The following is a 12040-nucleotide window of genomic DNA, read 5'->3' as shown; positions in this document are numbered from 1 at the left end:
CGGATACAAGCGTTGCAGCTTGGAAAGGTTAAGGTAACCTTCATCTAGGCCACCAGGGTGCCTCCGCCCAGCATAGGCAACAACACGCAAGCATTTCATCCATTCAGCGCCCTCTAGCCCATTCTCCATTCCTACACTGACAGGAAAATACAGCATAGAGAACAGGATATCCAGGACGTGTTCGCTTGGCAGAGGTGTACTCCATGACCTTTGTTGCTGCCCACGCCGACGCAGGGAAACCCGTGGACGCCGCTCCATGCGCTACCCAGGAGCCAGTCTGAGCAACGCGCTATGCCCGCCGAGTCGCCAGCTCCTGGCCGCGCTGCCGAGGACGCTCGTTCGTTCCGGGACATCTACCCATTCTACCTTGAGCACCTGGCGCCTCATTTTAACCACGACGCGGATGCCATGGCTAATTTCAAGCTGCAACAACGGGACGCGGGACTCGCGCACGGACAGGCGAATCGTCCAGAGGACAAGCGAACGCAGGAGAACAAGCGAAAGCGCGCAAACAGCAGCCCCGAGCCAGGTCAGAGTGAAGACAAGGGTGACGGCGAGCAAGTTGAGGCACTCATGAGCAAGCACCTGAGCTCAAAGCGCAGAGCTGTCCCCAGTACAGTGGCTCAAACCCAAGCCATGTAAGTTCGACGCTGGTCTCCTAGCAATTTCCCACGGACTGACGGGTGATAGTGTGGACCTCATCAGAACTGACTTTCCCATGGTCCCGGCCAACCATGTTGGCGAACTTGTGGCAGAGCACGATTATTCCCTCTTCTCAGCGTACCTCGACTTGGACCGCATCATTTCAACCTGGCACGAACATCCCCTAAAGTCTTGGAATTTGCAATTCGCACCGCAGGACGTGCCACACCCGGAACCTGGCCTTCCCATTAACGAAGCGGCACTGGAAGTTTACACTTTGCCCTTGGACGACGCCACCAAAGCCCTTTTGCGGGAAATCAATGAGGCGAGGACTATATGTCGGTCGCGCCGACCGTACAACAAGGCCAGATCAGCGAGTCCCACACAAGACACAAAGCCGGCGATCGAGACTGAGATAAAGGACGATATGCAGCTCAAGGACGGCGAGTGGCTAGAGTGCGAGTGCTGCTTCGAAGAGGTCGCGATTGTGTCGGTGGTCCATTGCAACGGAGAAGATATACACGTGGGTGCGCCCCGCCTTCCGAGGCATATTGTTCCGAGTGTTGACTGATATGCATAGTTCGTCTGTATTGGCTGTGCCCGACGGAATGCTGAAACGCAGATTGGCCTTTCGAGACATACTCTTCACTGCTTGTCGAGTGATCAATGTGAAGGCGGTTTTGACGAAAGCCAACGTCGGTTATTCCTCGATGAAAACCTGACCAAAGCCCTGGACCGCATCGAATGGAGCAACTCGCTGCAGGCGGCTGGGATCGAGGGCCTCGCAACCTGCCCATTCTGCGAGTATGCCGCGGAGTATCCGCCCGTCGAGGAGGCCCCAGTCTTCCGATGCGAAGCGCCAAGTTGCCTGCAGCGGTCGTGCCGCAAATGCAACAAGAAGGATCACGAGCCCAATGGTTGCGAGGCCGAGTATACGGACGCCGACCTCGCGGCACGAAGGAAGATCGAAGAGGCGAGGACGAAAGCGCTGATCCGCAAGTGCAATAAGTGCAGGACCCCCTTTATCAAAGACATGGGGTGCAACAGAATGTGTTGCACGAAATGCAGAAACCAACAGTGCTACCTCTGCGGCGCGTCGGTGAACGACTACTCGCACTTTGGAAACGGATCGTCTCAGTGTATACTGTGGGACGAGAACATACAGAGTCGGCACGACGACGCCGTTGAAGCGGCCGAAAGAACGGCCCGCGCGAGGGTATTGGCCCAAAGCAAGGGCAGCATCAGCGAGGATAAGCTCAAGATCAACATGGCGAAAGCCGTTCAGGAAGACGATGAAAGGAGACGCATCAGGACACAGCGAGGCGCGCAGCCCTTTGGACACGGCCCATACCCCTGGTGGGTACATGTAGAGAACCCAGCCGCACAAGCTCAACCGATACAACCGGCGTGGCCTGCTGATGCCGTTCACGGACGAGTGCCGGCGGTAGCAGGGGCTGGTAACCCAAACGGCCCATTGCATCAGATGAATGCATTGGGTTGGGCAGGGCTCCATCCGCCGGCGGCGTTTGACCATGCGAATAGAAGACCTCGTTTCGGGGATATCTTTGATGGTCTCGACGTGGGGAACCCTTGGCAACAGCGGCACCAGCGACTGCAACTACGACAGCAGCAGGGCCAGCAGCAACAACCGCATCAACGACCGCAAGCACCAGCACCAGCACCGGTGCGGGCTCAACTGAACATGGGCCACCGGCCTCCGAGGCAGCAGCAGCAACACGTGCCGCGGGACCAGCAACAGCCGGTTCAAGATGAGTTCTTGCAGTATCAGCAGCTCGTTCTTGCGCAGCGGCAACTGCAACAGCTGCGGGATCAAAACCGGCACCAAGAGCGACGACAGGAACAGCAATGGCCGCTAGCTCGACCTCTTTTCCTGCCTGCGCCTGCTCTCCGGCTTCAGACAGAGCAGGAAAGAGACGAGGCACGCCGTGCACTGGGGCAACAGCAAAGACAAAGGGCTCCAGCCGCGGAGGAGCAGCAGCCGCCAGCCCTCCAACAGCCACAACGACCTAACCGCCAGGCACCCCAGGCGCAAGATGCCCGCTTCCGAAATCACTTGCACGGTATGGCGCGTGCGGTCGAGGGCCGCTTTAGAGGGGCACGAGGGTTCTTTGCCCGGGGTCAACGGCAATTGGGAGTCGAGCAGCGTCGTGCAGCGAATGTGCAGGCTGACGTAGGTGGTGCCTTGGAGGACGGTGTCCGACAGGCGCTGGCGGCGAATCGAGCAGCGGGTCAGAACCCCTTTGCCGTACGGGCTCCGGAACGGGCTCCAGAATCGGGCAACAAGCGTTTGGGACCGAAGAAAGACCCCAAGAGGACAAAGTAATGAATGGAGCGAAAGTCCCGCAAGGGCGTTTGGACAGGTTGCATCTAGCTTTGTGTGGAGTTTTGGCGCGACACGTGAGGAGGACCAGGGGGCACCTTGGTTTTCATAGCGGAATGAATTTGTACTCAATGCTATACAGCATGGTGTAAAGCGTCTGTATCGAAATGCTTCGTGAAATCATCGGCATCGAAAAGCTCGAGTGTCGTGACTCGGGAAACCTAAGCCAGAGCCTCATCGCAGTGCTTGGTTCGAGCTCAATCGCTCCGTGGTAAGCGCATCGATGGTTCGTAACACCGCGTTCGATGGCATGACGTCCTGGGTTCGTATGCGAAATCGCGGTTGAGAGCCCACTGATTCATCTTTTCTTGCCAAACTTCTCGTGCCATTTGCCCTTGGCTGACAGAGGCGCAGCTTGCCCTTCTGGCTTGTCCTCCTTAACCGCGTCCAATTCCACGATTTCGTGCACGGTGGACATGGCAGCCAGCCCGTTGTCCCCGTGCGGCCGCATCAGTATGAGCGCGTTGGACGTGTTCTTTTGCCTAAGCGCCCAGGTTTTTCCGCCCGCTTTTAGGAGAGCCGAATCGTCGCCTGTCTCGAGCTTGAGTGATGGCGGCGCCTCAGGCGACTCGAGGATGGACAGAAGGTCGGGGCGAAGTTCGAGTAGGCGGTAGCCGGTGTCGGTGGGAAAGTTGTAGACCGGTATTCCGGTCGTTTGGGACATGGCTACTCGCGTTGGATTGCTGCTTGACAGCGATAGGACCTCTGGATCACAATTGATGATGCTCGTGGAAAAAGTGAGTTGCCAATATCGTATCATGAGGGGCAGCAGCACCATTCCGAGACGCGCCTGCTCTGCTTGTGCTTAAAGGTGGAGCAGCCTTGGCTTGGCCTGACCGCTTTCCCACTCGATGATCTGTGACCTGGGTGCGACCTTGCATTCCTTGGTGCAAAAGACGATTAGCAACATCCATCTACACCTGTACTTGAAGATTCATCCATTTCGCCTCTTTCTTACGGCTGCTTTTCGTTTAATTTGTCCTCGTGGTTGTTCTTTCTCGGTGCTAGCGTGCGCTCAGACTGCGTCGCAGCGGAGTGACGCGACTTGTTTACTTTTCCCCGCGATATCGGTTTGCGCCCACAACAAAACCACATCGACCCAACATCTTCTCCAGCCGCTGTCTCGCCAGGACAACTTCTGCGCTAATTAGACCCTGACGGCCGCAGAGCGGCCCGTGTTTGCGACCATGGTACGTGTCACAGAGGAGGTCGCGCTCTCGCCAGAGCATCTTGCTCTCTACCACGTTTCAGATCCGCATCTTGGGCATCTCCCGATCCTCATCTTCCACGGCCCCTCGACGACGGCAAACTACACGCTCAACAGCTCGCGCGTCCAAGTCCACGTCTTCACGCCAGCTGGATTCTCATCATTTCCTCGATTGACCATCTCGCCCAACTCAGCATCGTACAGCGTGGTCAACCACCTACCGCGAGAATTCCAGGGCGACGAGGTGTATCGCGGGCTGGCCTTTGGCTTGTTCAAGTACTTTACAGAGTTGCCAGATGGTGTGAAAACATATCTGCGAAATCTGTACCCTACAAGAGCGCGCGGGCCGGATAGTGGGCCAGCTCTGTTCGGGGACCAACATGCCGCCAGTCTCGTCAGCTCCGTCACGAAATCAGAGAACACGGCCGAAGTCGTCGCCGCCCTAAATGCAGCACTCCAAACGCAACATGTGAGCAACGTCGATCTGGACTTTGTACTTCCGCCAGGGGCGATAGTGCCACTGCAGCCGGCCGACCTAGAAGATGTACCAGACGACGAAGACGATATTCTGGACCCGACGCTGCGACAATACGGCGGATACACACCTCTAGTCAAGGTCTTGGGCGAGCCGGTGTTTCTGCCCACGAGTCGCTTACGACGAGCGCCCTCAAAGCCGACCGCACTGAATCGAAGTCGATCGTTCACCAAGGACCAGAGGGCCGAGCTGAGAATGAAGATCAGCGAGCTGGTTGACACCGAAGAGCGATATGTGCACAAGCTAGGCGATCTAGTGAGGACTGTTGCCAAAGACTTCAGGGACAGTGCGCGAAACAAGGACCCTGCTAGTCTGAGCCCGTCTGAGGAGGAACTCGAGCGGCTGTTCCCCAAGTCAGCGGATGCGATATTGCAGGTCAACTCGACATTTATGATGGAGCTCAAGAAAATAATGGAGGCAACTGAGGAGGACCTCGAGACGACAATGTACACAGGCGCAGCGACGTTAGGGCCGTCGGCGAGGGCGAAAGACCCGAGCGGTGCGCTGACTATGGCGAGACTGTTCTTGGAGTGGTTCCCCAAGTTCACGGAGTGCTACCAAGATTATATTCGAGCCAGTCAGCATTTCCCCCAACTGCTCAATTCATTCCTGGATCAGCAGTCTAGTTTTCGACAAAGAGTGGCACAAAGGGGCGAGCAAGCGATACGATCATTACTTATCGAGCCGGTCCAACGCCTCCCGCGGTACAGCTTGCTCATCGACCAGATTGTAGGGTGCCTGCCGATGACACACCCTGCTCTTCAGCCCATGCTGAAAGCGAGAGATATCATCACCAACATCTGCTCCATGGACGAACCGCTCTTGGACAAGCCCCATGTCGCCAGTCGACTTCGAAATATGGTTGAAGCGTGGCCCTTGGATCTTGAGCCGCAGGGTCGTCTCGTGGGATCTGCCGATTTCGTGGAATTGGTGCCTCCTTTTCGGGGAATGGCGAATCAAGCAGAGAAGACGGGAATCTTCCTCTTGTTCTCAGACTGCATTGTCGTGTTGAAAAAGCTCGGCTGTTCCATGACGGGAAAAGACCTTATTCGAGAAGTTGACAAACCTTCGGCTGCTGGACTGCTGATATCCATGACTAATGCAGCTGGAGGGCCGGGCGAGTACGACTTTGTGTTCACGGGCTGGTACCATCTTTCTGATGTCAAGTTCACCGAGTCGACGGACAATACCTTTGTTTGGATGACCTCCACGGCCGATATGCACGGCGCGCACACTGGCGATCATCGCATCAGCAAAGCCCCAACTTCACGCTGCTTCACTCTGACCGAGCAATATGGAGGAAAGGCCTCCAAGTGGCACGAAGACATTGTTAGAGCTCGTGTTGAGGCACGCTTTTCGGAAAAGGAGCGGGAAGGGCCTTGCTGGACGTTACGATCTACACGCATGCCAGATAGCAACCTTGGCTTGCACGCTGCTGTGTTCCAGGAAGGCGCCGATCAGCTCATCGAGGGGAGAAGAGAGCCCGCCCCGATTCGCGTGGTGGTAGACCATGAGAAGGGTACTAAGGGTGCGCCCGTGGGGCATTACGGAGTCGAGGTGGTGGTGGATGTGAAGAGCAACGATCTCAGGAGAGTGACACTGTTCACCGCTGGACTCAACGGCAAGCAGTACCAGGACGATGTCGCGCTAGAAGACTTCTTGCCGACGTTGTCGAGAAGGGTGATTCAGCTGCTGAGCTCGCAATTCGGCGTGTCAAATCCTCGGCTTACGGGGTCGCTAGTGTCGTACTACTCCAAGATACTGCGAACCCTACCCTTGACAGCGGCGACGACGACGACGCGCACCGAAAGGGCCAGGTCCTTCTTGGCCACGTCACCTGTCAAGATTTTGTCAAGCTTCTGGGGCGGCACTGGCACTGGTGGTGGTGGTGGTGGCAACTCGGGCAATAGTACCCCTGATACCTCATTTGACTCGAAGCACCAGAAGACGCCATCGTTACAACGGCACCACAGCCAACACCATTTCTTGGGCACTCTCAGCTCCATGCGAGGCAAAGATGACCGCATTGCGACGGAGGAGATTCGACCGCAGAACCCCCTTGTGCGCCTGGAGCAGACCTTTATAGGATACGTTGCAGGTTTGCAGGCGCGTAGGGGCGCTATCATAGGGCGGACATTGTTGAATCGGACCCTGACGGACGAGTTGGCGGTCAACGACCTCTACAACAAGCTCATTGAGAACCCCTACGACCTTGACCTTCCCTCTGAGGCAAGCACAGAGGTCATCTTCTCGGCGTTTGAGAAATTCCTCCATATTGCTTGGTCAGAGCAGATGGGCCCCGTCATGTCGATGCAGGCGTTGGACACGCTCCAAGACCGCGTCAACAAGCGAGTACCAGGTGATTTTGCGGACTTTGTCAATTACTTATTCGGCGATATGGCGCCGCAGAATCGCCGAGCTTTCACATCGCTGATCAAGCTGCTGGCTGATCTTCTGGACGGATGTGGAAACGACAGTGACCGGGGCGCGCTGACGCTTGCGTTCGCTGAGTTGCTGGTGACGGATGGCACGGCGCCTAATTATATCAACCTGCTGGACAGGTTGGTGGAGGATTGTGATCGCATCTTCGAGGAGCCGGGGCTGAACCACAGCTTCAACCTTGGCAACGATGCCTATGCCTCCATTAATTCCGCTATCCGTGGCGGCAAGTCGTACACACCATCTCTGACGTCCAACACCTCATCACTGCGGCGCAAATTTGGATTTGACACTTTGCTCCGGACCAACAGCAGCAAAGACGAGAAACCATCTGTGTGGCGGACGTTGAGCAAACACCGAAACCCAGCTACGGGCGAGGCTCCGGCATTTCACAAACCATCTCTGGGACGTACGGGATCAGTCGATGACGGCTCTTTGACGAAGAAGATGTTTCGACGACCAGGGTCCAGGGATCGACCACCTATCGCGGGCGCGTTCGATGATGGCTCGCGGCCGACGAGCTCCCATCGGATGGATTTTCCGTTAGACACCATTGGTGAGCCTGACAATGAAGCTTCCGAGCGCAAGACGCCCCGTCGAAAACGACGTAGTTCGTTGTCGGACCTCAAGGGCCTCATGGCTGCAGCTTCACTCGTCGATGACTCCGAACCTCTGCAGCCCCTGAACGTCATCAGCACCCCTAATAACACGGGTCCCAAGCCGTCGACGCCGTCTAGAATACCCGTCAGCCCAGGCCCGCAGACTCTACTCCGCACCCCGCGTTATCAAAAAGAGAATGACCCCTTTGACACCCAGACGAAACCCACTTCACCCACGAGGCCCGCCGTGTCGCCGGTCAAGCGGCCGCACGCTAAGACACTATCCACCTCCAACATTCCAACACTGAGACCCTCCCGCCCGGGTGACGCCCGCCCGCGTACATCAGGGGCCGACTCCCCGTCCAAGTCGCCCACGCGCAGCGCAAAACTGAAGCTCCAATCTCCCCAAAAGCTTCGCGAGCGACTACAGACGGAGAAGACTGCCGTCGAAGAGGTCGACGCTTCGTTGAAGAGTGAACTATCCAAGATTGGCGAGGAGATGGCGCGTGTCAGCGCAGGGGCGGATTCGCCCGACATCCGACGGCTGGCTGAGTCGATCAAGGCACTCGAAGAACGCATACCCGTCGCTATACAGGGTATTTCCAGCAAGCAGTCCGCCATTCAGCGCGACGTCGACTCGAATGTCAAATCGGCCGAATCGAAGATCAAGGCAATCGACCAACTGTACAAGGAATCCGTGGCGGAGAACGAGCTACTCTATGAGAAGTTCAATGGCGAGCTGGGCAAGATCGTTAGAGCCCTCAAGGGCAAGGGGAAGGAGGACAAGGAGGCCCTCGTGGAAAAGCTGCGAGAGCAAGGCGAGGAAATGGCGCGCATGAAGAAGGACCATGCCCGACTGAAGCGGGAGATTGTCAGCCTCAAGGCGGCGTTGAAGGGGACGGAGTAGACCTCTGCCCTGGGTAGGAGGACAGCAAGGCCAGGCGTTGTGTGGCATGTATGTTGGATGAGAGGGCTGTTACGATAATGACGTTATGACGATGTATGTTTACTAGTGTCTACTTGCTCGACCCAGCACTCGAAGAAGATAGGCCCGGCATGGACGGCGCGTATTGGTGTTGTCACCGTTCTCTGTGCTTGTGCTGGCACCTTGCCTTTGTGCTTCTGTACAGGGATCCATGGCTGGGGTTGCTTTACAAATATGTCAGCTACAACAGGCTACGACTCACCACGAAGATGACTCGGGAACATACCCCAATCGGCGCCGCTGCGTCGTCTCTGAGTTCCAAGGCGAGAGTGAATGTGCTTCCCTTGGGCGGAGGCGGTAGCTTCTCTGCCTTGAAGGCAATCCTCTGCAAGGCACCGCGGTACGACTCGTTAATGTCCACCATGGGCACATCCTCTTCTTCTACTACTTCCTCGTCGGCAGCGGCAGCCGCAGCAGCAGCCGCGGCGGGATCAAACTCCTCGCCCCAATCATGGGGGAGATGGCTCACGTCAATGACCCATTTCTCCTGGACGTCCAGCGTCTCACCGGCGTGAATTGAGAAGACCACCTTGGCGAGGGTGCCTGCGCGCAGGTGCGGGAGGAGGGAGGACACGGCGGCGTTGACCCAGGCGCAGACGGCAGGGTGGCGGGACTGGTACACGGGGAGGTTGAGGGCGCGCACGGTGATAAAGGTCGTGGAGGGGTAGAGGTCGCGGTGGTGGAGGAGGGTGTGGATGGTGAGGGTGAGGAAGGATGTGAAGGAGGAGAGGATGGTGGATGCCGCGTAGGTGGAGAGGATGTTTTCTTCGGGGGCGGACGGGGGATCGGATAGGCTTTCCTGGCCAGGCTCGTCTGGCTCTTGAAAAGTCATACGTTTTGGGGGCGGGGGATCCATGTTGGTCACGTACGTATGTTGCTCTGTCTGAAACTGGACGTGATGGACAGTGGAAGAGAGATGACGTGCCTTGCGCGTCGTGGGCGCGAGATCACGTGACATGTCAGAAGCTGTGTGGACCTATTTGTCTGCATTATTTCTCCCTATGGCCATCTGTATCCTACACAGTTTGCGCTATGGGTGACATAATGAGCCCGTCCGTTTTTTCTTCGCTGGATATAGTCTCATTGCTCTGCGCGCGAACCTTTCGCAGCGCCATGAAACCCCCCTTTACGCTGTTGGTCTCGTATCCCTTGGCGCGCAGCACCGAGGAGGCCACGCGCGAGGCGTCGCCAGCGTAGCAAACCACGAGGATCTGCTTGTCTTTCATCGCGGACAGCAGAGTCTCCGGCGGCGCTGAGAAGTATGTCTCGAGACGGGTCCACAAAGTGGCGAGTGTGGACGGGTCGGAGAAGGGACTTGGCGTGAACTCGCTCGCAAAGGGGACGTTGATGCTCCCCGGCAGATGGAAGTCCTGGAAATCCAGTTCTTGCCGAATGTCAATGGTCAGAATGTTGCTCTTGGGCGTGATTCTGGACGTGATCGGTAAGCTGAGGGTGGGGTTGATGTCGAAGGAGGCGTGGATGGCGTCCAGGGGCGGCAGCTCCCATCGGTCGTCGTAGCGATACAGGTCGACTTTGGTGAGTTCCTTGATGTTGTTAGCACATCTAATCGGTAGACAATGTTCTCGAGAGAGGACGAGAGCCCATGGAGGAGGCGGGCTAGTCTTACTTCATTGTGAATCTGGGGGAAATGTTCCGCTCCCAATTTGTCAAAGTACTCGCCAACGTACTGGTACGGCAGATCGCAGCATAGAAACACGCAATGCACCTCGCCGTTCTCGCCTCGGACCTCATCGAGTGTCCCCTCTGCCTTGCGCTTGTCGAGAAACTGGAAAAGGCCCTGGAGATTGAACCCTGAGCTTGGGCCGCAGATGAGGCCCTGGCGGCACAGGGAGAGGGACAGCGAGTATGAATCGTGCGAGCCGACGTGTTCGATATGATCAATGGATGATGACCAAGGGAAGAGGACAGGCGCGAGAAGAGCGTGCGAGCGGGGGCCGGGGACACGATCTCCAGGCGCAGTGCACACGCTGGTTTTTGTGTCAGCACACTATTCGAGACAGATTTTAGCTTGACTCACCCTATGCGGTACACGGAAGGCTTGCTGTCCTTGAAGTATGTACCGAGACCGGTCATTGTGCCTGACGTGCCCATGCCAGCGCAGAGAAGAGTGATCTCGGGGAGCTGACGGAGGATCTGCGGTCCTGTCCAGCGGACATGTGACTTCCAGTTCTGCCAATGTCAGCCGCAGTGTACGGTGAAGACAGCGTTAGATAGGAGGGCTCACATCGTCGTTCTCGTACTGATTTGGGTTGATCACTTTATCCGACTGCTTGGCCATGCGTTCCGCTGCTTTGATACCACCCCGCTCATCATCCGGCTCCGGCTGGCTTGGTCCGCCAAAGAGCGTACTATTCCTGTCAGCTTTTTGATCTTGGCTGACCGAACTATCATCACTCACATGTCGAGGCCGAAGAACTGCATGAGTCGCAGCTTCGCCGAGCTCGTCTTGTTGCTGAGAAAGGCCCGTACATCAGGCAGTCCGTAGAAGACGCGTGCCACGAGGGACATGGATATCACCGTCGAGCCGGAAGAGTATTCGATGATTGTCTCGGTCGTACCAGGCTTTACACTCTTCTCGAGGAGATTCAATGCTGCGTCTTGTCAGTGCCGCTTCTGGATGTGGGAGCAGTGGGGCGCCATGCCTGGCATAGACTTGACGTTGTTGGCGGGATGAGTGCTCATCATCTTGGCATAGATCCTAACGCCATCTTCTTGGTATGGGTTGAGAACTGCTGGAATCTCAACCAAGGGCAGAGGTGGAGATGAGTCTGGGTCAAAGTAGCGCTGCACCGAGTCGCCGCCCTTGTAGACGTTGAGATCGTTCGCCATCATACGGAGAGCTCAGGGGTAGACTGCAAGACAGTGTTGAGGATACTACTCAAAAGTCAAGACAGTGACATCTGGAGAATGCGGGGACCTCAAGCTACTTGTACTCCTGAGACACTCGTGTGGTACACTATACGGAAAGCTTACGGCGTGAGTTTGTTCACTCGCAGAGAATCACACGCGTCTACAGCATCTATTCACCACCCCCGATGGGCCGGGTAACATTACATTGCACCTAGTTTCGCGCCCCTCTGAGAGCGCACCAGTCCTCTTCGAGCCGTGACGTTCTCTGCATGCTTCTACCCTGAGAACATCAAATTAGTTGCCTAAAAAGGCTTGTTGCGGAGGTGATCGATCCGCTCACTCCATGCCTGCCGCTTCTAGA

General features: G+C 56.6%; 5 protein-coding genes across 5 annotated transcripts; 2 read left to right on the top strand and 3 right to left on the bottom strand.

The window, feature by feature from the left end:
- Positions 1-718: 718 nt before the first annotated feature.
- Positions 719-1978, top strand: F5Z01DRAFT_622410 (uncharacterized protein; the record flags this gene model as incomplete). Its single annotated transcript, XM_046261265.1, has 2 exons — positions 719-1165; positions 1223-1978. Coding segments are annotated over 2 exons (1203 nt in total), but the record flags the coding sequence as incomplete, so codon positions are not given.
- A 1363-nt stretch (positions 1979-3341) lies between these two features.
- Positions 3342-3707, bottom strand: F5Z01DRAFT_636372 (uncharacterized protein; the record flags this gene model as incomplete). Its single annotated transcript, XM_046262206.1, has 1 exon — positions 3342-3707. The coding sequence occupies one exon, from the start codon at positions 3705-3707 to the stop codon at positions 3342-3344; it is 366 nt and encodes a 121-aa protein (XP_046118219.1).
- Positions 3708-4230: 523 nt separating this feature from the next.
- On the top strand, positions 4231-8730 carry F5Z01DRAFT_622298 (uncharacterized protein; the record flags this gene model as incomplete). The annotated part of the gene is made up of 1 exon (XM_046261258.1): positions 4231-8730. One exon carries the CDS (start codon positions 4231-4233, stop codon positions 8728-8730), a length of 4500 nt encoding a protein of 1499 aa, XP_046118218.1.
- Positions 8731-8813: 83 nt separating this feature from the next.
- F5Z01DRAFT_686892 (HORMA domain-containing protein) lies at positions 8814-9664 on the bottom strand (the record flags this gene model as incomplete). Its single annotated transcript, XM_046265994.1, has 2 exons — positions 8814-8972; positions 9035-9664. The coding sequence occupies 2 exons, from the start codon at positions 9662-9664 to the stop codon at positions 8814-8816; spliced, it is 789 nt and encodes a 262-aa protein (XP_046118217.1).
- A 160-nt stretch (positions 9665-9824) lies between these two features.
- F5Z01DRAFT_681381 (tryptophan synthase beta subunit-like PLP-dependent enzyme) lies at positions 9825-11658 on the bottom strand (the record flags this gene model as incomplete). Its single annotated transcript, XM_046265683.1, has 7 exons — positions 9825-9887; positions 9909-10352; positions 10436-10796; positions 10847-10998; positions 11054-11177; positions 11228-11420; positions 11472-11658. The coding sequence occupies 7 exons, from the start codon at positions 11656-11658 to the stop codon at positions 9825-9827; spliced, it is 1524 nt and encodes a 507-aa protein (XP_046118216.1).
- Positions 11659-12040: the final 382 nt, after the last annotated feature.

Source organism: Emericellopsis atlantica, assembly GCF_019669845.1.
Source record: "Emericellopsis atlantica unplaced genomic scaffold F5Z01scaffold_13, whole genome shotgun sequence".
In the NCBI taxonomy this organism is placed as follows: Eukaryota; Fungi; Ascomycota; class Sordariomycetes; order Hypocreales; family Bionectriaceae; genus Emericellopsis; species Emericellopsis atlantica.
This window is presented reverse-complemented; position numbering and strand designations above follow the sequence as displayed.